This window comes from Ornithorhynchus anatinus, chromosome 3 (assembly GCF_004115215.2).
Source record: "Ornithorhynchus anatinus isolate Pmale09 chromosome 3, mOrnAna1.pri.v4, whole genome shotgun sequence".
In the NCBI taxonomy this organism is placed as follows: Eukaryota; Metazoa; Chordata; class Mammalia; order Monotremata; family Ornithorhynchidae; genus Ornithorhynchus; species Ornithorhynchus anatinus.
The window spans coordinates 68,753,149-68,778,975 of NC_041730.1; the positions used below are offsets into that span (position 1 = coordinate 68,753,149).

A 25,827-nucleotide genomic window follows, 5' to 3' on the forward strand; every position below is an offset into this window, starting at 1 on the left:
ATGGGAGAGTAAAGGGTTATGTACATATGAGCTGTGGGGCTGAAAGTGGGGTGAAAAGCAGGTACTTAAGGGGAACAGATCCAAGTACATAAGTGACACAAAAGGGAGGTCTAGTAAGGGAAATGATGACTTAGGGAAGGCCTCTTGGAGGAGAAATGATTTTTGGAGGGTTTTGAAGGGGGAGAGAGTGGTGGTCACTTGGATATGAAGGGGGAGGGAGTTTTGACCAGAGGGAGGACATGGGCCCCAGATCAATAGTGATATAGATAAGATAGGGGTGCAGTGAGTAGGCTTTCATTAGAGGAGTGAATTGTGCAAGGTAAGATGTCAGCAAGGTGAGCTGAGGTAAGAGGGCGAGAGCTGATTGAAGCTTTTTAAGGAATGTGGAGATGTCAATTGAGTGGATTTTGAGAATAATGATCCAGGCTTCATAGTGAAGTGGGGAGTTCGGAGAGACAAGAGGCAGGAAGGACAGTGAGGATTCTGACATAAGATTGAAGGCAGAATGTAAGGGCATTGATCAGCATGGTAGTAGTTTAGATGAAGAGGAAAAGACAAATCCTAGAGATGATGTGAAAATAGAACCGACAGGATTTGGTGGCAGATTGAATATGTGGGTTGGATGAGTATTGAGACAAAGATAATGTAATGGTTACGTGCTTGTGAGACAGGGAGGATGATGGTGCTGTCTTCAGTGATTGGAAAATCAGGGGAAAGATAGGGTTTAAGTGGGAAGATGAGGAGTTGTATTTTGAACATGTTAAATTTGAAGTGAAGTGCCTTACCAAAGGCAGCAGGAAATTCAAGACTACAGAGAGAAGTCAGAGCCAGAAAGATAGATTTGGGAATCGTAGTGGAAAGAACATAGTCCTAGGCATCAGAGGACCATGGATTCTAATTCCAACTCTGCCACTTGTCGTTTGTGTAACTCAATCTGAAAAATAAGGATTAAATCCCCTCTTCACTCTCAATACTTAAACTGTGAGCCCCATGTAGGACTAGGGCTGTATCTGGCACATTGTAAGTACTTAACAAGTATTATTAACCATAAATAAAGGGAGTTGATGTAGATCAAGACTAACAGGATACCCGAGGTTTGAAAAACTCCCATAATTAGAAGATAGAAGGCAGAGGGAAGAGTTGGAGAATGGCACTGAGAAGGAGCAGCCAGAGAGATAGGAAGAGAATCAGGAAAGAATCGTGTTAGTGAAGCCAAGGCTGGATAATGTTTCCAGGAGAAGGAGTGATCCACAGTATCAAAAGAGGATTATGATGGGGTAGAGGTAATCATATTTGGAAAGAAGGAGGTCATTGGTGTCCTTAGGGCCTTTTTTGTGAAGTGAAGAAAGAGAGAAGCCAGGTTGCAAGGGGAGGTTAAAGAATTGGAGGAGAGGAAGTGGAGGCAGCAGGGGTAGACAATTTACTGGAGGAGTTTGGAAAGGAATGATAGGAGGGAGATGGGTTAATTGATAACTGGAGGGTGCTGTGAGGTCAAGGAGGTGATTTTTTAGGGTAAGGGATAGGTAGGCGGCAGGTTTGTAGGTTGTGGGGAAGAAGCCATGGGAGAGTGAGTGGTTGAAGACAGTTGTCGGGGAGGGAAGAAGGGAGAGATCAAGTGTTTTGATAAGGTGCGTTTGGAGGTGCAGATGGAGAGAGTAGTTTCTGAGAGGAGGTGGGAGATCTCTTCTTGAGATACTGCTTGGAAGGATGGGAGAGTCTAAAAGAAGGTAGGAGGAGACTGGGTGAGGAGAGGCGCAGGGAAGATTTTATGGAGAGCATGCCTAATGATTTCAGTTTTATCTAGAAAATATGTGGCAAGTTCATAAGGGCCAAGAGATTGTCTGGAGGACAAAAGGTTTGAGGAGGGAGTTAAATCTGAAACTGCTGGTGTGGGCAATGGGTAAGACAGTCAGTATGGATGGAGAAGCATTAATATGTAATGGAATCAGAGACCTTAAATAATGGAAATTCATCCATTGTCTGTATCCATCTCAAAAGTATTCACAGCCCTAAGTCACCAAGTAAATTCTACACATCTGAAGCACTGTAAAAATATAATTTTGGTATTTGTTAGCTGCTTCCTATGTGCCAGGCACTGTATTAAGAGTTGGGGTAGATTGAAATTACTCCAATCAGCACAGTTCCTGTCCCAAATGGGGATCAAAGGCTAAGGGGGAGTGAGAACAGGTTTTAAATCCCCATTTTATAGATGAAGAAACTGAGGCGCAGAGAAATTGAGTTACCCGAGGCCACAAAGCAGACAAATGGCAGTGCTGGGATTAGAGCACAAGGTCCTCTGATTCCCGGGTTTGTGCGCCCTTTCCAGTGGGCTATGTTCCCTTTTTTTGACAGACAGTAGTACAAATATATCAAGATGAGATCAAATAATGAAGAAAGGAAATTCTAGCCAAAGCAGGTGGACAGGTTGGTGAGAATACGAATCAGGTATCCTCTACAATTAAAATGAATGGCAATAAATTGGGATATACACGCACCCTGCTTCAGATTTCATTGCAGTCCTGTTGGTTTATTATGGTTCACCTTGAGTTATCCACTCGGGTCTTCCTTAATATGGACGAGGTTCACACCTTTATTTATTAGATTCCTTGAAAGTTTTTCAAGAAAATTCACTGCCAGAATTAAATTTTCATAGTTCATAGCTGAGCTAAGAGAAAATGACTTTAAGCTGTGAAAAAAGGCCCATTTAATGAGAACTCAACTGCCTAAACTATATAAATCAAATTCAGTGAAAATCAGTATGCAAAAAAGACAGCTCTAGGTGCATTTCATGGAAGATGGAGCGTGCTAAAGCAGAGCAACTTCTCTATCTCGCTTCTCCCTCCAGTGAGGAGGCTAGCTCTTCTAAGCTCTGCTGTCCCTGAGGGGAGACAGGGAGATTCTAGCCTGGACTCATGACCTCAGTCCTGAACTACCTGCCCTTCTTTCCTGGACCCTCCCTTACCTCCCAGGCAAGTGACTCCCTGCTCTCCTGGGGCCCTCAACTACTCACGGCTCTGGACTTCAAATTTCATCACTGGATTTCTCTGTTGTAATGATATTCCAAACGTATTATTAGAATATGGTCTGTTACATTCTGACCTCGCAACCTTCTGCCTCTCCCCACTCCAGTCCATACTTCACTCTGCTGCCCGGATCATTTTTCTACAGAAACACTCAGGACACATCACCCCCCTCCTCAAAACACTCCAGTGGCTGCTCATCTACCTCTGTATCAAACAAAAACTCCTCACCATTGGCTTTAAAGCACTCCATCACCTTGATTCCTCCTATCTCACCTCTCTTCTCTCCTCCTATATTCCAGCCAGCATACTTCACTCCACTAGTGCCAACCTTTTCACTGTGCCTCCACCTCACCTGTCTTGCCATTTCAACCTCTAGCCCAAGTTCTGCCTTTGGCGTGGAACACCTTCCCTCCTCATATCCGACAGACAACCACTCTCCCCCACTTCAAAGTCTTATTGGTGGCACATCTCCTCCAAGAGGCCTTCCCAGTCTAAGCCCCACTTTTCCTCATCTCCCATTCCCATTTGCGTCTCCCTGACTTGCTCCTTTTGCTCTTCCCCCGTCCCAGCCCCACAGCACTTCGATACAAATCTGTCATTTTATTTATTGGTACTGATCTCTGTCTCCTCCCCTCTAGACTATAAACTCAGTGTGGGCAGGTAATGTCTCTGTTTATTGCTGTATTGTACTTTCCCAAGCGCTTAGTACTGTTCTCTGGACACAATTAAGTGCTCAGTAAATACGAACGAATGAATGAATGAAAGATGAGGACGAAGGGAGATGGTGAGAAAGCAATATTAGGAGTCAAGGGGAGTCTGATCCCTCTTTTCCTGCGGTTGTGAGGAAGTGGGAGAAGGTGAGTCATTCTCAGGAGAAAAGGGCTCAGGTGCCTTATGAAAAGTTGCCCAGTCTCATTACAAAAAATGTAAATGTTTCTGTGTTGCAACATTGTGTGATTATAGACCCTAGAGGGCAAGGAAGGTGCCTCATTTGCTCAGTATGGCACCCAGCAGAGCACTGTGTTAGACGGATGCTTAATAAATATTTATGATTGTGATACTGATCTGAATACCTAACTCAACACTCTCAGCCCTTCCTCAGCAGAACCTACTGATGTAGTCTTCTTTAAATAGCCTCTATCACTTGCTTCATTCTAATTGAGTTTGTGTCTATTTGAAAGGGGCCAAGGAATTGGTTCATTTCAATGTGGATTTGAGAAAGAAGCCTTTCCTGCTTACTGCCTTCTCATTTGCCAATTCTTCCAAAGTTATAACACTCCAGCTGTTGCCTTGAAAGAGAGAGTCATTTCCTTATCTTTTGTTTCCTCATCTGGCTGCTTTATAAAATCTCTAGGTCCTCTGAGGTTAGCATTCCCTTCTGAGGGCTTCTCTGAGTTTAGTTCCACACCTCAAGCCTTTTATTTTTTTCTGGCACTGGATTGCCTCTTTTTCCAATGGAAAACTCAGCTTTTGAAATGCAAGAAACCCTGTCCCAAAACGCCACACCTCTTGGGAGGGAGTCAGTTGTATCTGGGCAGGTAAGCTTTTATGGGGGCGGGGAGATTTGGAAGTGGGAAATAGGATACTGCTTTAATCTTTACTCTTCTTCTGTAGTTCAGTAACATTCAGAACACGTCACCTCCTCTCCTGAAGTGTCTCCGGTGGTTGCCCATCCAAACCCGTATCAAACAAACTCCTCACCATTGGCTTTAAAGCACTCCATCACCTTGTCCCCTCCTACCTCCACCTCACTTCTCTCCTTCTACAACCCAGCCCGAATACTTCTCTCCTCAGGTGCTAACCTCATCACTGAGCCTTGATCTTGCCAACTCCTGGCACATGCCTTACCTCTGGCCTGGTACGCTCCCCCTCCTCAAACCTGACAATAATTCTCCCTCACTTCAAAGCCTTATTAAAGGCAAATCTCCTCCAAGAGGGCTTCTCTGACTAAGTCCCACTTTTCCTCATCTCCAACTCCATTTTGTGTCACTATGATTTGCTCCCTCTACTCTTCCCCCCACTCCCAGCCCCACAGCAATTATGTATATGTCTGTAATTTTATTTATTTGTATTGTTGTCTATCTCCCCCGCACCACCCACCTCCTAGACGGTGAGCTCACTGAGGGCAGAGAATGTCACAGTTTATTTTTGTGTTGTACTTTCTCAAGAACTTAGTACAGTATTCTGCACACAGTAAGTGCTTAATAAATAGGATTGACTGACTGACTGACTGACTGACTGACTGAATGAATGAATGAATGAATGAATAAGGTGGACTGCTAATCTCTACCTTGTTGGGCCTGGAAGAGGCTGATCCGGTTAATGATCACACCCACAATGATTCCCCAATTCTTTGACTGGGGAAAATCGTTTTTGTCTTTAATTTTTATAGTGTGTGTTAAGTGCTTACTATGTGCCAGACACTATTCTAATTGTTGGGGTAGATACAAGGTAATCAGGTTGGACACAGTCCATGTCCCACATGAGACTCCCAGTCTTAATCCCCATTTTGCAGATGAGGCAAAGAGAAGTGAAGTTCATTCAATTGTACTTACAGAGTGCTTACTGTGTGCAAAGCACTGTACTGAATGGTAAAGTGACTTTCTCAAGGTCACATAGCAGACAGGTGGTGGAGCTGGGACCAGAATCCAGGTCCTTCTGACTCGCAGGCCCATACTCTATCCACTAGGTCATGCAATTTACCTCAAAACACAGGGGGGTAAATCTGAATAATCGGTACACATCATTAACATCAGTCCCTCAGCTCCACAGCTTATGTACATATCCATAATCTATTAATTTATTTTAATGTCTGTCTCCTCTAGACTGTAAACTCAGTGTGGACAGGGATTGTGTCTACCAACTCTGTTAGACTCTCCCAAGCATTTAGTACAGTGCCCTGTCCATGGTAAGCACTCAATAATATGATTGATCAATCTATCAAAACTTGCCATCCCCCATTTGTAAAAAAGTACTTATTATTTCCTGACTTATCAGAAGTCACTGAATTTTTTTGTCGACTTTAACGAAGGGTGTGCAGCTTTAAACAGCTTCCCGTTTAGGCATAGACATTTAAAAATAAGTATGTGTTATGCTGTTTGAAATATTGCTTTAAGATGTGACAGGAGCTGAAAAAGCCAACTGAATATTGGACATCAACAGAAAGGGGAGAGAAAGCAAAACAATACACTTTACCACTGTACACACACCTAATATAGTATTTCTTAAGCTCTTACTGTGTGCTACTCCATGTGCCAAGAGCTGGGGTAGATATAATATAATCATATCAGACACAGTCCCTGTCCCACATGGAGATCACTGTCAAAAGGGGGAGGGAGAACAAAGGTTTAATCCTCATTTTACAGAAGAAGAAACTGAAGCACAGAGAAGATAAGTGACTTCCTAAATCCGTGCTCAATCCACAAGACCACACTGCCTCTCATCCCAGTGGTCCTTTGTTTCTAAAGTGGTTAAGCTCTTTAGCCATGAATGAGTTTTGTGGCTGAATGGACTTCTTTTCAAATAAGGTGCCCATAGAGATTGCTGCTCAGATTGGTTTCTCCCATACAACGACTCTTTCTGCTTTCCAGTTGGCCTCATGATAACCCAGTCTTTGCCAAGCCTTGGCTCACAAAGAGCAATCCTTCTTGTGATCACTGCCCCACTGTCTGGTCTCTCAAACAATAGTGTCTCAAATCGAATTGTCTTTAAATCATTTATTGTGCCCTTTTTCACCATCCCCAACTCCACAGCACGTGTGTACATATCTTTAAATGATACGTTATAAATTACTTATTTAATCATATTAATGTCTGTTTTACCCTCTAGACTGTAAACTCCTTACGGGCACAGACTGTGTATCCTAATTCCGTTCTATTGTACTCTGCCAAGCACTTAGTACAGTGGTCTGCACATAGTAAGTGCTCAATAAATATGACTGATTGATTGATTGATTGATTGATTGATTGCTCTTCTGCTTGCATGTGCCCCCTATCACTTTACCATTCAGAGGCTGCTTGGGTAACCGCTATCTTCCATTCTCCTTATGAGCTCCACCTCATGAAATGGTGATGTTATGGGTATTGCCAAAGCCTCTGGAATATTGCATGCAGTTCTGGTTGCCACATCTTATGTAAAGCAGAAGTTATGGAGAAGGGCAACCAGGATAAGTGCCCATATGGAGAAGCTTTTGCTTGAAGATGGACTGAAGAGATTTAAAACTTTTCAATGTGATGAGAGAAAGGGTGAAAGGGACATGTTGGGTTTTTATGGCATCCGTTGAGTGGTTATTATGTGTTAAATACAGTTCTAAGAACTGGGGTAGGTACATATTAGGTCAGACACAGTCCCCTTCCTGCATGGAACTCATAGCCTAAATAGGAGGGAGAACAGGTATCCACATTTTACAGTTGAGAAAATGAGGCACAGAGAAGTTAAGTCACTTGCCCAGGGATCCACAGCAAGCAATTGGCAGTAAGGATTAGAACCCAGCTCTTTCTGACTCCCAGGCCCATCATCTCTCCACTAGGCCTCACTGCATCTCCGATCTGACTGACACTCTCCAAATCATGGAGTGTGTAGATAAGGGGAACACAGAATTGTTGTCCACCAAATCTCACAATTAATTAATCCAATCGATGACATTTATTGAATATTTATTGCAATGAATAAATGATATTTACTGAGTGCTTACTGTGTGCAGAACACTGTATTAAGTGCTTGGGAGAAAACAACACAGCAGAGTTGATAGACATGTTTCCTTGCCACAAGGAGCTTGCAGTCATTCTATCAGTAGCATTTATTGAATACTCATTTCAATCAATCAGTGGTGATCTTTGAGTACTTGTGTGCAAAGCACTGTACTATGTGCTTGGGAGACTAAAATAAAGTTCACAAGATTACTGCCTTCAAGGATCTTACTATCTAGTGGATACCAAGACAAGGAGTCACATGTTAAAGCTTGAAGATATAGGTTCAAAATTATCAATGGTATGTATTGAGTACATACTCTGTCCAGAACACTGTACTAAGCGCTTAGGAGAATACACTAGAATTAGTAGACATGGAGCTGAAAATCCAGCAGGGGAGACAAATACTACAATGCTGGGAGAAATGGGCCCCTGGGCAATTGTCAGGAAAGTCCAAATGAATGTTGAAGTCCCCGGAATCAGCATATGAGAGGAGAAGGAAGGTGAGAAAAGGCTTCACTTTGCTCAGAAAATTGGGTCTGGACAAGGGAAGAATGGGACAGTAAAAAGTGCTTAGTACAGTGCTCTGCACACAGTAAGTGCTCAATAAATACACAGAATGAATGAATTAATTGCAACAAGTAATAGAAGTCGGGTGCAGGTGTCAAAGCGGTTGCCATAAGAAGCAGCATGGTGTAGTGATAGAGCACAGGCCTGGGAGTCAGAAGGTCATGGGTTCTAATCCTGATCCATCACTGGTCTGCCATATGATCTTGGGCAAGTTGCTTTACTTCTTTGTGCCTCAGGTAGCTCATCTGTAAATTGGGGATTGAGACTGTGAGCCCCATGTGGGACAGGGACTGTGTCCAAACCAATTTGCTGGTATCTACTTCAGTGCTTAGTATGGTGCCGGGCACGTAATAAGCGCTTAACAAATACCATAATGATTAATTATTATCGGGCAGAAGCAGCCACTGCAGTTACTGTCTTCATCACTGTAGCTAAACTGTTTCTTTCAAAGTGATGGGAGTTTTGGATCATTTTCATCACTCTGCTCTGGGCCCCTCATCCCTCTGTTTTTTTCCCCTACCCCCTTTATCCTCTCATCCCCATCTCTCTTTTCTTTCCTCCTTCTCTTTCTGCCTCTTTTTCCTCTCTGATTTTTTTTCTCTCTGTTCATTTCTTTTAATATGGGTATCTTAGGCAAATACTAAAACCTTACAGGTGTGCATGTATTTTCTTTGTTTCCTGCTTTTTAATACCTTTCTGCTAAGTTTCTGACTCATGAACGTCTTTTCAGAAATAAGATGAGAAAAGCAATAAACCAGCTTCCTATCAATATGTAATAGCTACTGCATTGAGAAGCTGGGCTCAAAACAGCCTTTCAGTCCAGATAACAGAGTCCAAACCTTGTTACCACTCAGAAAATCCTTGGAATGAAATCTTATCTTGCTTCAAGAGCTGTTAAAATTAGATCAGTTATTGTATTATCTAATGAAATATGAGTGATGAACTATAACCACTTCAAGTCTTTTGCAATTTGAAATCAGATTTCAGTACTGCTGGGCTGTAGTGTATACATCGCATGGAATGAAAGGATGGGGGAATTGTGCAGTTTTCAACCCACGAATATCTGGGGAATCACACACTCCTATAAACCTCATTTTTAACCAGGAGCTCTTCAGTGGCCAGTTTAAAATTTAGAAAATGGAAGTGGAAATAGAGTCGGAGGGAACTGACTCAAACTGGGTTTAAAATGGTGTTTAAAATGAAGTTTGAACTGTGTCAAGGCCCAAATCCGCAGCGTGGTAAATGTTTTACAGAAAACTTCAAAGGGATAATTATTAGCGGTAATAATAATAATAATGGTATTTGTTAAGCACTGTACTAAGTGCTGGGAGCGATATAAGATAATCATGTTGGGCACAGAGCCTATCTCACATGAGGCTCACAGTCTAAGAGGGAGGGAGAACAGATATTGGATCCCCATTTTACAGCCCCAGAAACTGAGGCTCAGAGAAGTCAAGTGGCTTACCCAAGTTCATGCAGCAGAGAAACAGCATGGCCAAGTGGATAGAACACTTGCCTAGGAGTTAGAAGAACCTGGGTTCTAATCCTGCCACTTGTCTTTTGTATGACACAACTGGCACATGGTAAGCTCTTAACAAAGATCACTAAAAAAAAGAATAAAGTGGAAAATCCGGGTTGGGATATCAAGTCTTCTGGCTCCCAGTCCCTAACTCTCAGCTAGTCTATACCGCTTCCCAGTTTTATGTTGTTATCTTTCTATGGGCACGGGCCTGAGGTAGGTAAAAACATCTTATGGAATATCAAGATAGGTGATCCCTGGCTTTTCCCTGTCAATTAAGGAGGTCATTGACTCACATGAACATTTTTGCCACAATTACTTTTACTTCAAAAGTGAATGTGAAAAATCAGTTCTTTCCAGAGACTAAAATATAGTAAAAAGCCAGTGGTTGAACATCTGTTTTCTGTATGACTTTTTACCCAAAATGGAGTTTGCTTAGATAATAATGATAATGGAAAAAGCTCAGATTAGCTAAATTGAGTTTCTTTGTCTGAGATCACAGAGACCAGCTCTGTTATACTGTATTCTCTAAGCTTTAAGTATGGGGCTCTGCACACAGTAAGCACTCATTAAATACTGTTGATTGATTGGTTGAACTGACCAATTTGGTTCAAATATCCAGACTTCCAGATCCTCTAGACTATAAACTCGTTATGGGCAGGGAGACTGTCTGCTAGCACTGTTATGCTGTTTGTTACGGGCAGGGAATGGATGTGCTAATTCTCTTGTATTATGCTCTCTTCCAAGCGCTTAGTACAGTGCTCTGTACCTAGTGAGTGCTCAATAAATGCCACTGATTAATTGATTGTACTCTCCCAAGTGCTTACTATAGTACTCTGCACATAGAAAGTGCTCAATAAATATCATCAATTGATTGAGTCCATTAACTGATGCCCCCCAACCCATGGACTCAGTTGATCTATTTTTTATTGTTTAATTATGAAATCTGTTGGAAATCCGTTTTTTGGGCATTGGCTAAGTGATTGTTTTGTTGCTCAAGGCAAACAGATTAGCACATTTTCGAAGCAATGATACAATTTCATTCTGATCAGAGTCAACAGAAGCTTCACCAGGTCGTTTTGAAAGCTTTGCTCCATGAAAGGCAGGAAAAGCCAACAATGAGGAAGGAAACTCATTTTCAAAATGGGTCAAGAATAGAAAATAATTCCTTTCCGATTTCTCACAGGAAACGAAGACGCAGTGGTCTCTATTGACCCTCTTCTTGGTGTGTCTCTTGGCCTGCATTGTCACCACAGCAATAGGAGTGCTGATTCTGTCTTTGGTCTATAATAGCAACACCAACCCGGGAATAAGTATGTCTCCAAAGGGTGAATCGAGCCCTCAGGGAATGCCGATGGCTCCTTCAGACAAAGTCAGGGTCGACCTAAAATTTCAGTTTCTCAATCATCTTCATAAATCTAAGGTGAGAACTGTGTGGGTTGTGAAGTAAGACGTCTGAACTCTGTAGAGTCTGAAAAATGAGATGAGGTGCTTCTTTTCTCATGATGAAAGGAACTGCTTCCAATGTCTCAATATTATTATTATTAATATAATAATAGTGGTATTTGTTGTCTTTACTATGTGCCAAACACTGTTCTAAGCACTGGGACAGATACAAGATAATCAGGTTGAACACAGTCCCTGTCCCACATGGGACTCCCCAGTCTTAATCCCCATTTTACAGATGAGGTAACTGAGGTAGAGAATTGAAATGACTTGCCCAAGGTCACACAACAGACAATTGGCGGAGCCAGGATTAGAATCCACGTCCTCTGACTCCCAAGCACATGATCTTGCCACTAGACCATGCTGCTTCCCAAAGGCCATACTGCTTCCCTCGCTTCCCAGTTAAGACCACTGGCTGGAGTGGAAGATGATCGGAGGCCAGATGGCAGCCTCTTCCCTGGCTACCTAGTGGCAAGAGTGAGAGAGGATGAGCCTGTCTGGGCAGACCCAAGTTTTCCCTCAAAGGGGCCCAGAGGGGAACGGTGGCTGGGCTGGGTGGTTGCTAAAACTGCTAACCATACAGCTCATTACCCCCTTGGAGGCTTAGTATAGTGTTCTGCACTCAGTAAGCACTCAGTACATACTGGAGAGAGCATGGACCTGGGAGTCAGAAGGACATTGGTTCTAATCCTGGCTTTGCCACTTGTCTGCTATGTGACCTTGGACAAGTCTATTCACTTCTCTGGACCTCAGTTCTCTCTCATCTGTAAAAATGGGATTAATATTTGTTTGGGATTTTTTAATAGTATTTGTTACACACTTACTATGTGCCAATCTGTACTAAGAGCTGGGGTAGATGCAAGCTAATCAGTTTGGGCACAGTCCATGTCCAAATGGGACTCACGATCTTAATCCCCATTTTACAGATGAGGTAACAGAGGCCCAGAGAAGTGAAGTGATCTTCCCAAGTTCGCACAGCAGACAAGTGGAGGAACCGAAATTAGAAGCCAGGGCCTTCCTGACTCCCAGGCCTGTGATCTCTCTACTGGGCCTTGCTGTTCTCCCTTCTAGTTAGACTGTGAACCCCAGTTGGGACCTGACTTTCTTGTATCTATCCCAGTGCTTTGTACAGTACTTGGCACACAGTAAGTGCTTAACTAATGCTATAATAGTAATAATTATATTATAGCATTAGATCAGGCAGGCCTTCTGCTCAGTATAAGTGAAGCCTTACAGCTTTCCTGTTGCTGACCGATAATGTGGACGGCATTCCAGGTGTTCAGCTTTCCAGGCGGGGCTATCCAGTGGGCCCGATTCAGGAACAATGCCGGCGACTACTCCAGTGTAGAAGAGAAAACCTTCGGGAACAGCCTCAACCGCCAGCAGTCTCACATGACTTTTGGGACCTTGAGAATCAAAAGCAACGGGCTCCGGGCCCCGCACTGGCACTTCAATGCCAACGAGCATGGCTATCTCTTACAGGTATAGACTGTTTGCCTTCCTTCCACTGCCAACCACCCTCTTACGTAGCTGCAGGGTATTGTTTCGGTTGCGGAGAAACCTACTTTCCCAAAATCCAGGGCAACACCTGAGATTTTGTGATGCATTTAAGCACCGCAGCTCTTGGTTCTTTATTTCACAGACTTCAGCCAGAACCTTTCCTTTTCAAATCACTTCCGGCATTTTGAGCTGTGTGAACCATTGCCGTTAGTGCTAATTCACTTCTCAAGGAGTGTTACTAAAGCAGGATCAGGGGCCCTTGAAGCAACAGCTAAAATATGCTGTTCTGACCTGCGGCATCACGTCCAGTCCAGTGGATTTGGCCACTGGACGATTGAATTAGTTTCCTAAAGGTCCCTTGAGGCTCCTGGGGAGGGATAGTCATGAGTCCTAAATCTTGAACTCTTTGGTTTTCATGTTGTAAAGATTTTCTTGCATTAAAGAGTAACCGAGAGAGTGTGGAGATGGATGTTATTCACAGACATGAACAATGAATAGCAATGAATATGCGTGCATCTAATCTACTACAACCCAGCCAGCACTTTGCTCCTCTAATGCCAACCTTTTCATTGTACCTCGATCTCATCTGTCTCACTGCCGACCACTCTCCCACGTCCTGCCTCTGGCCTTTCTGATGATGACCCGATCCGGTTGGCCTCTTTTGTTTTCCGCCTCAGGGTTCCGCCTGGATCGGTGTGGTCGATGAAGGAGGCAGCACAGCCACCACATACAACGTCACTGCTGGCCAGGTCATCTTCTTCCCCAGAAATACACTGCACTGGTTAAAGAACGTTGGAAAGGACGACTGCTTATTCTTGCTCTTCTTTACCACGCATGATGAACTGCAGACCCTGGATGTGGATGACGTGTTTTTCTCCACACCAGAGGACATAGCTTCCAGATCCCTTAAGGTCCGTATCCCGGCTGTGAACAAATCACAGTGTAAAGTTCTTCATCCTGTCAGGATTGAGAAGAAGCACTGGAGCCTAAAAGAATCAATTAATGAATCAATCAATGGTATTTATTGAGTGCTTACTGTGTTCAGAGCACTGCATTAAATGCTCGGGAGAGTACAATACAACAGAGTTGGTGGACACGTTACCTGCCCACAATGACCTTAGGAATCTAGAGTGGGAGAAATACAGTTGTATAATTAAATAAATTATGACTATGGTCATAAGTGCTGTGGGGCTGAGGATGAAATGAAAACAAGTGGTCGAAGGGAACAGATCCAAGAGCAGACAACAGAAAATGGAGAGGGAGTGGGGGAAAAGAGGGCTTTATTAGGGGCGGCTTCTTGGAGGAGATTTGACCTTAATAAGGCCTAATAAAAAGAAATCAGGATGGTCCTAAAGGAAACCGGGCTAAAACACTAAGGCAAGTCAAGTAACAGATTTAAAACCCATTGAATATACTTCACATTCCTTTTTGTTGATTCTCCAGACCCTAGGTTCATTGTGGGCAGGGCTCTTGCCTACCAACTCTGTTATATTGTTCTCTCCCAAGTGCTTAAAACTGTGTTTTTCACACTGTAATTGCTCAATACATACCATTGATGATGATGATGATGATGATGATTTCCATGGAGCTCTGCTGGCACAGCTGGCAGAATGAAAGCTGTCATTATCTGGGGAGGGGTGAAAACAAGTGTGAGAAGCAGTATGACCTAATGGATAGAGCATGGCCCTGGGTGTCAGAAGGATCTGGGTTCTAACGCTGACCCCGCCACTTGTCTGCTGTATGACCTTGGGCAAGCCAATTCACTTCTCTGCGCCTCAGTTACTTCATCTGTAAAATGGGGACTTAGGCTATGAGACCCAAGTGGGACAGGCACTATATCCAACCTAATTAGCTTGTATCTCTCCCAGCACTTAGTATAGTGAATGGTATATAGTAAGTGCTTAACAAATACCATAAGAAAGTGGGGCTGGAAGGATATTAGCAGGTATAAGTGGGTGAAAGCAGTGCAGATTTTTGGGATCACAAGCCTAGACTAAATTTCCAGAGGCTTCCTGAGAGTTGGGAAGTTTTTTGAAAAGTGCAAGATTTATTTAGGTTTTTACATCTTTTGTATCTCAAAGAGGGAAAGTAAACAGTCAATATTTTGTGTTTTCTTATGTGTTTAGCCTCAAGGTGGAGTTAATTTCATTAGAACATTCAAGAAACAAGAAGTGGATCAGGCTGTGAACCTTCCACCAAATCTGGCAGAGCTAGTCATGAACGCTACCTTCATACAGTCTCCAGACAGTCTCGTCTGGCAGTACTTTTACGATCTTAAAGGTAAGAAACAAATATCCCCGTGGAGAGGACGAAAGAGAAACCCACTCATGGAGAATGGAATAACACACATTCTATCTAGTTGACTGATTCATTTATATTTTTGTTCCATGTCTACTTATAAATCAGTGATATTTATTGTGCATTTTCCTGTGTGCAGAGCACTGTACTAAGGACTTGGGAGAGTACAATACAACAATACAATACACTATTCATATTGATAGGCAGGTTCTCTACCTAGTACAAGTTTACCATCTAGAGGGGAAGACAGACAATAATCTGAAAAAAAAATTATGGATATGTACATAAGTGCTGTGGGGCTGAATGTTGGGTGAATATCAAGTGTTCAAAGAATACAGCTTCAAGTTCATAAGAAACACAGAAGGGAGAGAGAGTAGAAAAAATGAGGGGTTAGGTTGGGGAAGGCCTCTTGGAGATGCGATTTTAGTAATAATAATAATAATATTGGTATTTGTTATATGCTTACTCTATGTCAACCACTGTTCTAAGTTCTGGTATAGATACAGGGTAATCACAGTCTTACACTTAATCACAGTCAGAGAGAAGTTCAGTGGCTTGCCCAAGGTCACTCAGCAGACAAATGGTGGAGCCGGGATTAGAATCTGGGGCCCCTGACTCCCAAGCCTGTGCTCTTGCCACTAAGCCATGCTGCTTCCCAAGGCTTTGAAGGTGGGAAGAGTGGCGGTCTGTCGGATATGAAGGGGGAAGGAATTCTAGGCCAGAGGCAGGATGTGGGAAAGGGGTCAGTAGTGAGATGAATAAGATTGAGATACACAAGATGGAGATAGACTGAGGAGGCTGATTTTAGAAGAAGGAAGTGTGTGGGCTAGGTTGTAGTAAGAAATCAGCAAGGTAAGGTACCAGGGTAGAAGGAGGCAAAGGTAAACTGCTTCCATATTTTTTACCAAGAAAACTCACTGGATATATTACCAGAACGATTGCAGATGGTGTGTTCTAGGAGAGATGCGTCCATGGTATCGCTATGGGTCGGAAATGACTCGACATTGTACGTTAAGACAAGATAGGAGGTGAGCTGATCGAGTGCTTTAAGAGGTGGATGGGAAACCACTAGAGGTTCTTGAGGAATGGAGAGTTTTTGGACTGAATGGTTTTGTAGAAAAATGAACTGGGCAGCGGAGTGAAGTATGGACTGGAGTGGGGAGAGACAAAAGGCAGGGAGATCAGTGAGGAGGCTGGTGCAGTAGTCAAGGCAGGACAGGATAAGCACTTGGACAAGCACTGTTAGCAGTTTGTGTGGAGGGGAGAGGATGGATTTTAGTGTTGTTATGAAGGCAGAACTGACAGGATTTGGTTGTGGGTTGAATGAGATGATCGAGGGTAATGCCCCAAATTATCCCATATTAACATGTCCAAAACAGAACTCCTTAGCTTCCCACCAAAACCATTCCCTCCCCCTGATTTTCCTGTCATTTTAGGCAACACCAGCATTCTCTTTCTCACAATCCCATAACCTTGGCATTATCCTTCTCATCTCATCTCATTCAACCCACATATTCAGTCTGACACCAAATCCTATTGGTTCAATCTTCACAGCATCACTAAAATCCACCCTTCCTTCTTCACTCAAACTGCTACCACATCAGTCCAAGCACTTATTCTATTCTGCCTTGATCACTGCATCAGCCTCCTTGCCAACCTCCTGCCTCCTGTCTCTCCCCATTCCAGTCCATACTTCACTCTGCTGTCCAGATCATTTTTCTAAAAAATGTTCAGTCCATGTTTCCCCACTCATCAAGAACATCCAGTGGTTGCTTATCTGTGTCTGCATCAACAGAAACTCCTTACCATTTGCTTTAAAGTACTCAATCACCTTATCCCCTCTTATCTTACCTCCTTGATTTCCAACTACAACCTAGGTTGCACACTTCTCTCCTCTAATGCCAATGTACTGTATTTCTGTCTCATCTATCTCGCTTCCAAGCTCTTGCCCCCGTCCTGCCTCTGGCCTGGAACACCCTCCTTCTTCATATCTGACAATCACTCTCCCCACCTTCAAAGCCTTATTGAAGGCATAGTTCCACCAAGAGGCCTTTCCCTGCCTAGGCCCTCATTTCCTCTTCTTCCACTCCCTTCTGCATCACCTTTGCACTAGGATTTAAACCTTTTATTCAGCCCTCCTTCACCCCCACAGCACTTATGTACACATCTGTAATTTATTTATATTAATGTGTCTCCCCCTCTAGACTGTAAGCATGTTGTGGGCAGGAAATGAGTCTACCAACCCTCTGAGAGATAAGCAACATGACTCAGTGGAAAGAGCACGGGCTTGGGAGTCAGAGGCTGAGTTCTAATCCCAGCTCCATCACTTGTCTTGGGGAAGTCACTTAACTTCTCTGTGCTTCAGTTACCTCATCTGTAAAATGGGGATTAAAGCTGTGAGAGCCATGTGGGACATGGACTGTCTTCAACCTTATTATCTTGTACTTACCCCAATTCTTAGTATACCAGGCACATAGTAAGCACTTAACAAACCATCAAAAAAAAAAAATCCTATCTTAAAAATTTCTGCAGCACTTCACTTCCCTTTGTCTGTAAAGACACAACTAATGTTTGTCAGTCCTGACAGTATTCTGCAAGAGCGGGAGAGCTAGAAAAGAGGCAGGATCTTCTCTAATAGCCATTACCACTAGCCTGAATCCCTCTTGGAACCTCTGTCCCACCTGCCTCCTTCCTAAGCCCTCACAAATCCATGGATATTTACTTAGTGCTTATCATGTGCAGAGCACTGTACTAAGTGCTTGGGAGCATACAATACAAGAGTGGGTAAATAGTTTTCCTGCCTACAGGGAGCTCACTATCTAGAGGGTGAAAACTAATGAGGTGATAACTTCCCAAACCATATTTTTAACTAGTGTGAAGCCCAGATTTTAGCTACCACTGTGGGAGAAGTAGGTTGGTGAGTAGGGGTTGGGTATTCTTTACAATTCTGTCATTCTTCACCTTGTTTCTGAATGTAGTTGTATCTCAGGGGGTTCAAGTGGTTGAGGGTGTCAGGCCCAAGTGAAATGTATGTGGTGAAGCACTCTGGGAGAATGGTGCAGCTTTTCACCAGCAGATTAGAGCTGTTTGTCATTGAGAAGCCTAGTGGATACGGCATGGGCCTGGGAGTCAGAAGGACCTAGGATCTAATTCTGTCTCCACCACTCTTCTGCTTGCTGTGTGGCCTTGGGAAAGTCCCTTCACTTCTCTGGGTCTCAGTTTTCTCATCTGTAAAATGCAGATTCAGATTGTGAACCCCAGGTGGACTTTGTCCAACCTGATTAGCTTGTACTATCCCAGTTCTTAGAACAGTGCTGGCACATAGTAAACACTTAACAAATACCATTAAAAAAATTAACCCCTGTTTATTCTATTCTATTCCAAGCCAGATGCCCACCAGGTCCAGCTCCTGCCCTAGCTCCTACCACAGTCCCCTATGCCCTTGAAGCTCCAGGGTCAGGCTTTGGTTCCACCTTCTCTTCATCAACCTTTGGGACATGATCATTTTCACAGATGTTCTCTTCTCTTCTTCTGATTCAGGTTCGAGAGAATTCCGACTTCCAGGAGGAATAATTCAGTGGGCTCGGTATCGGAAAAATGGAAATGGGTTAAATGCCAATGAGAAAATTTTCAGCGAATCTCTGAATCAGGTCACTGGGCTTTGCTTTTTGGGGTGGGCATTAGGACCTCTGAACTGTAAGTGCTGGGTAACAGTGAAACTTGTATCCTCCCTGGGCATGAACTGTCAGGGGCCTCAATGATTTCATTTCTTTGTTTCCAGCATGAGAACACTCTAACCCTTGGAACCCTCAGAATTTACAGCAATGGGTTACGCCAGCCTCACTTTCATTTCAATGCCAACGAACTGGGCTATGTCATCAGTGGATGTGGACAGGTAATTTCTTAGAATCACATTATCAACAAGTTTCTGGCTTTTCCTTCTTAGAGGTGAGGGCCTGCCTTTGGGTACAGCAGATCAGGAGGCTGGGACAGTCAGTCAGTCAATCATCTTTTTTGAGCATTTACTGGGTGCAGAGCACTGTAGTAAGTGCTTGGGGGAGTACAAAACCACAATAAACAGACACATTCCCTGCCCACAAGAAGCTAACAGCTCACAGCTTAGTCTTTGGCGGTCTCACAGTTTGGCCAACAATTCCTAACTAAACTGTGCCTCGGTCTCATCTGTCTTGCCTCTGACCCCTGGCCGATATCTTACCTCTGGCCCGGAAAGCCCTCCCTCCTCAAATCCTCCCCCCCTCAAAGCTTACTGAAGACACATCTCCTACAAGAGGCCTTCCCAGGCCAGGCCCCCCACCCCTCTTTCCTCTTCTCCCACTTCCTTCTGCATCATCCTGACTTGTTCCCTTTGTTCTTCCCCGCTTCCAGCCCCACAGCATTTATGTACATATCTGTAATTTATTTATTTTTATTGACATCTGTCTTCTTCCTCTAGACTGTAAGCTCAATGTGGGCAGGGAATGTGTCAGTTTATTGTTGTATTGTACTTTCTCAAGTGCTTAGTACAGTGCTTTGCACCCAGTAACTACTCAATAAATATGATTGAATGAATCAATGAATCAATGACTCCCACTTTACCACATTCATTCAATTATATTATTGAGTGCTCACTGTTTGCAGGGCATTCATTCATTCAATTGCATTTAGTGAGCGCTTACTGTATGCAGAGCACTGTACTAAGCACTTGGGAAAGTACAATACAACAATAAATCATGTCATTCCTGAGAACCAAGGCTCTGCAGGATCAACCCTCCTTTCCCTGCGAGAGCCAGATATGCCATTCATTCATTCATTCCATCGTATTTATTGAGTGTATACCATCCCTAGATCCTCTATGTGACCCCTTTTCTCTACTCCCCCCTCCTGCTCTATCCCTCACCTCCCCCTGGGGCTCTTCCCTGAAGTCCTGCTCTAAAAGGGAGAGACTCTGATACTGTCTCCACTTTTCCTCCTCCTCTTCCCTCCTTCCTCCTCCACTTCCACATTCTAGCAGGATTTCTGGATCACTTACTGTGTCTCTGGCCACCCTTTCTCTTAAGGACCTCGCTGATAAAGGGGAGGTGTCCACCTCCAGCTCAGCTGTTACTACTACCCTTTAGCCAGGGCCATTGATGAGCCAGACATAGTACGGAGCAGGGATGAAGCCACATTTAGCCAGTAAACTCCCAAGTTGGTGAAATAGAGCGAGAAGATACGAGCACCAAGAAAGAAAGAGAATGCATTTAGGATAATGACTTGTATTAACTTGGTGCTGAGTCTTGGAATAGCTACTTGGTTTTTAGAATTTTATATTATACTGGCTGTTCTTGGACTTTCTAAACAATTTGTTCCTGAAAACTTCTTTCTTAAATCAAATTGTTGTCTGTCAGACCCAAGTTTCTCATAAGATGGGGGGACTGGTTTCTGAACCAAGGTCAGATACCTTATTATGGCCAAAATTATCCAGAATTGTGTGTTCAGTCCATCATAGATGAATACTATAGCCTCATTAAAGTATTTATTTTGAATCGGAGAGGTTCCATGGTATGTTGCTATTGATGCCTGTCTACTTGCTTTGTTTTGTTGTCTGTCTCCCCCCTTGTAGACTGTGAGCCGGTTGTTTGGTAGGGATTGTCTCTATCTATTGCCAAACTGTACTTTCCAAGCACTTGGCACAGTGCTCTGCACACAGTAAGTGCTCAATAAATTATATTGAATGAATGAATGAATAAATATGCTAGCCAACTTTGACATCATGAAGTAAGACGTCAAAGGGGCACGTTGACTCTCCCTAGTCACTTTGCCTGGTGATTAGGTAACTCTTCCCCCTACTCCTGCCTCTCACACCACCCCCCCGCCTTCTTCCCCACACACCTGGTGTTTAAAATTGTTTCCTCACTTCCTTGTCATTCCCGTATGCCTCTCCTCCACCGCCTGTGTTCTCTGAGGTAGTGCTCTGAAGGAAACTAGTGTTGTATGGTTGAATCTGAAGCTGAAACAGGGTCTAAATTTAGAAATGTGAGCACCACTCACAATAACATGAAAATTGGAAGTGGTGAACTACCTATTCAGGATAAAAAATATTTTGTGTCTCTTTTGCAATACATCTGCTGCAATACTCTATTTACTCATCATTTAAACTCGTTCATTCATCCATTCATCATTAGCATTTACTAACTGCCTCCTGGGTGTTTAGCGCTATGCCAAGCAAAGAGGGGCCCTCAGTAAGAGTAATAGATTGTAAGCTCCTTGTGAGCAGGGAATGTGTTTATCCACTCTACCCATTCTGTTGTATTGTGAGGTGCATGGACCCTTCACTTGTAAGATTTGAGAACAATTACCACCAAGCCTGTGCAAAGAATTTACTCCAACTCTTTTCCAGGTGGGAATTATTGGCACCAAAGGCACCACAGATTTTAACATTGGCATTGGAGATGTTGTGTTTTTCCCTGTTGGAACCCAGCATTACCTGAAGAGCACGTGCGTTGAGGACTTGCTTCTCATTCTTGCTTTCAGCACTGGTAACCAGGTGAGAATTCTGGGTGACTGCATTGAGAGGGAATAAAAATTCCCCAAAAGGTTTCATATTTTGTGAACAACTTTACAACTGAATACATTTCCTTGATCGACTATAAATGCTGGAAATCCATGAGGTTTTTTTAATTTTAAATAGTATTTGTTAAGTGTTTGCTTATGCACCAGGCACAGTACCAACCTAGGGGTAGATACAAGCTGATTAGGATGGACACAGAAGTCAAGTAACTCACCCAAGGTCACAAAGCAGACAAGTGTGTCAGAGAAGCAGCATGACCTAGTGGAAAGAGCATAGGCCTGGGAGTCAGAGGACCTGGGTTCTAATGCCCGCTCTGCCACTTGTCTGCTATATGATATTGGGCACAGTTATCTCATCTGCATAATGGGAATTAAGTCCTACTCCCTTTTATTTAGACAGTGAGCTCCATGTGGGATAGGGACTAAGTCCAATTTGATTAACTTGTATCTTCTCCAGCGCTTAGGACAGTACTTGGCATATAGTAAGCATTTAACAAGTATTATTATTATTGTTATATTGTACTCTCCCAAGCACTTAGTATTGTGCCCTGTGTACTGGAAGCACTTAATAAATATGAATGACTTGACTGGGGATTAGAATCCAGGTCCTCTGACTCCCAGGCCTGTGTTCCTTCCACTAGGTCACATTTCATCTTGCCAGAAGATGGCATGCCAGGCTGCCTCCGCTCTGGAGCTCTGTGCTGCTTTTACAATCACTTGAACCATAGTAACACTGTCATTTTCACTCACTCATCCATGCCAATTGTATTTCTAGAGAGCTTAGTGAGTGTAGAACAATGGACTAAATGCTTGGGACAATAATAATAATGTTGGTATTTGTTAAGCGCTTACTATGTGCAGAGCACTGTTCTAAGCGCTGGGGTAAACACAGGGGAATCAGGTTGTCCCACGTGGGGCTCACAGTCTTAATCCCCATTTTACAGATGAGGGAACTGAGGCACAGAGAAGTTAAGTGACTTGCCCACAGTCACACAGCTGACAAGTGGCAGAGCTGGGATTTGAACTCATGAGCTCTGACTCCAAAGCCCGTGCTCTTTCCACTGCGCCACGCTGCTTCTCTAATAGAGGTTGGCTGGGAAGGAATGAAGAGAGTGAGCTGGAGAAAGAGAAGAAGAGGGGGTTGATAAAGGAAAAAGGGAGAGTTGGTGGAGAGCTTTGGGGCCAAATGGGAAGTGTTCTCTGGATGCTGAGGGAAATGGGATGCCATTGGATGGATTGGATGATGGAGATGAGCCATCTTCAGGAAGATGATCTGGGCGGCAGTAGCGTAGAGTATTGGTTGGAATGGGGAGAGGTTGGAGGTCAGGAGACCAGCGAGAAAATTGCAAAATGACCAGAGCTAACACGGAGGTGAGAGCAGTCCAGGTGGAGGGGAATGGGCAGAAGCTGGAATTCTTGGGTCAGGAGACCTGGCAGAATTTTGCAGTGGCTTGACTGTGAAAGTTAAAAGATAATAAGAAGTCAAGGATGAATCCAAGGATACAGGCTTCTGGGACTAGGAGGATGGTGGTGTCATCAACAGAGATGGAAAAGTTTCAGAGGGAAGATGAATTAGTTCAGTTTTAGACATATTTACATATGGTATTTACTGAGCACTTTTGAGTTCAGAACACTGAACTCACAACTTGGGAGGGAAGCAGGGGTCTCAATTTGCTTAACAAATACCATACAAAAGAAAAATAAAGGAGTGTTGCCTAGTGGGAAGAGTACAGGCTGGAAAGCAGGAGAGGCAGATTCTAATCCTACCTCTGTCACTTGCTTGCTTAATCGTGATTAAGCCAGTTAACTTCTCTTTGACTCAGTTTCTTCATCTGTAGAAAGGAGGATTAAATCCTTGTTTTCCACCCTGCCTTGGACAACAAATCTCATATGTAAAATGGGGGTTAAATTCTACTCCCTCATACTTAAACTGTAAGCCCCATGTGGGACAGGAACTGTCCTATTTGATTATCTCATATCTCCCACAGTGCTATCTTCATATCAGGCCCTTAACAAATACCACAGTTATTAACAGTGAAAGTTGAAGACAAGGTACTTGCCCTGAAGAAGTTTGTAATGATATCTGTGGAATTTCTTAAGCACTTAGTATGTGACAAAAACACTGTCCTAAGTACTGGGGTAGACATAAGTTAATCAGGTTGGACACAGTCCCTGTCCCACATGGGGGCTCACAGTCTAAGTAGACGGGAGAACAGAAATTGAATCTTCATTTTACAGTTGAGGAAACGAGCCCCAGAGAAGTCAAGTGACTTTCCAAGGTCCCACAGCAGGCAAGTAACGGAGCCAGGTCTAGTACTCAGGTCCTCTGACCCTCAGGCCCGGACTCTTTCCTCTAGGCCAAGCCACTCACAGATGTCCCAAAGGGCGCAGTGAAAGGCCTGATGAGCCTCTGACTGTGTCGGGGAGTGGCCTGATTGGTTTCTCACTCGGGCAGGGAACCGGATGGCCAATCCACCAGAACCTGTTTCCAGAAAGTGTTGTAGTGGATGATCCCAGACCCCCCGACTTTCTTTTCCCTCGGATCAGGGTGAGGCTCAACATGACTCTCCCTGAATGTGCCACCCTCTAACTACACTGAGACTTGAAGGTCGTACCTGCGTGTTCAACGTTTCTGGGACCATCAATACTGGGGGCTGCAAGAAGCAGAGGTGCCCTGCACCCACAATCCCGCTCAGACTGTGCCAAGAATACAATCTGTGGGTTTTTCGAAACCTTCAGATTCATCGTATTCAAACAGAATCATCAGTCAATGGAAAAGTCATATCGATCGAGGGTTCGCTCTGTCCAGAACACTATACTGAGTGCTGGGGAGAGCACACTAGACTTAGAGGACCAGCCTTGACCTCAAGGAGGTTACACTCTACTGGACAGAGCATTGTACTAAGAGTTTAGTAGACTACAATGGAGTTAATAGGCATGATCCTTGCACTCCAAGAGCTAACTCTTTCTTGCGCAGAGCACTGTATTGAGTGCTTGGGAGTGTCCAATAGAGTCTAATCCATCAGTAGTATTAATTGAGTGCATACTGAGGGCAGAGCCCTGTTCAAAGCGCTTGGGAGAGTATATGCAGCAGAAGAGATAGGCAAGTTCCTTTCCCATAATGAGCTTACAGTTTAGAGGATGATTGAATAATCTTATATGTTTCTCTGTGCATTTCTTCTGCAGCTTCAAACGCTCGACATGGATGATTACTTCCACGCTACAGCTGATCACATCCTGGCCCAGCTTTTCTTCAAGAAACAAAATGAGTTTAAGAAGATCCCTAGATTCAACGAGGATCAGGCAATTAATCTGCCTTAATAATAATAATAATAATGATGATGGTATTTGTTAAGTGCTTACTAAGTGCTAAGCACTGTTCTAAGCACAGGGGTAGATACACGGGAAGCAGGTTGTCCCACGTGGGGCTCACAGTCTTAATCCCTATTTTACAGATGAGGGAACTGAGGCTGAGAGAAGTTAATAATAATAATAATAATGATAGTATTTAAGTGCTAATTGTGTGCCAAGGACTGTTCTAAGCACTGAGGAAGACAGAAAGTAATCAGGTTGTTCCACATGGGGCTCATAGTCTTAATACCCATTTTACAGATGAGGAAACTGAGGCACAGAGAAGTTAAGTGACTTTCCCAAAGTCACACAACTGACAAGTGGCGGAGCCAGGATTAGAACCCACATCCTCAGACTCCCAAGCCCATGCTCTTGTCCCTAGGCCACGGTGCTTCTCTATCTTAGGGGCAACTCAATATTGCCCTCTACTTCACTTTTGAAGATGTGCAATACCTTTTGGACTGTGGAATTGATACTATTTAGGCAGAAAAGCAACCATTTATTTTAAAATCACTATCAGGTAAGTCAAAGGCATTTCTATGATTGTGTTCCCTTGGCGTTTAAAAGAAGATATTGTACAGGGTGATCCATTTTTGATTTGCACATCTCCCTTCTATCTACAGAACTTTTGATGAAATCTATGAGTGAGTCAGGAAGGGAGGTTAGAAGCCATTGTACGGATTGGCAGGGGCAAGTCTTCCATGGGGTAGCCATGGCAAGTGGTCCAGAGGCTTGAACTCTCACAAAATTCACAGCCTTTGTAAGGACACACACACTTGGCAACATTCTGCTTGCCAGTTTTCTGCTGCCAGCAGTTTCTCCTGCACCTAAAATCACATGCCACCCTTCCTCCATCCCTCTCACAGACAGCTCCAAAACCAGT

The 25,827-nt window shown here is 43.6% G+C and overlaps 1 protein-coding gene across 1 annotated transcript; it reads left to right on the forward strand.

Moving 5' to 3' along the window:
* Positions 1 to 4,472: 4,472 nt before the first annotated feature.
* On the forward strand, positions 4,473 to 24,935 carry LOC115333224 (uncharacterized). The gene is made up of 9 exons (NM_001371807.1): positions 4,473 to 4,561; positions 10,987 to 11,223; positions 12,522 to 12,728; positions 13,424 to 13,657; positions 14,873 to 15,026; positions 18,585 to 18,694; positions 18,826 to 18,939; positions 21,424 to 21,570; positions 24,780 to 24,935. Exons 1-9 carry the CDS (start codon positions 4,478 to 4,480, stop codon positions 24,912 to 24,914), a joined length of 1,422 nt encoding a protein of 473 aa, NP_001358736.1. The 5' UTR covers positions 4,473 to 4,477; the 3' UTR covers positions 24,915 to 24,935.
* Positions 24,936 to 25,827: the final 892 nt, after the last annotated feature.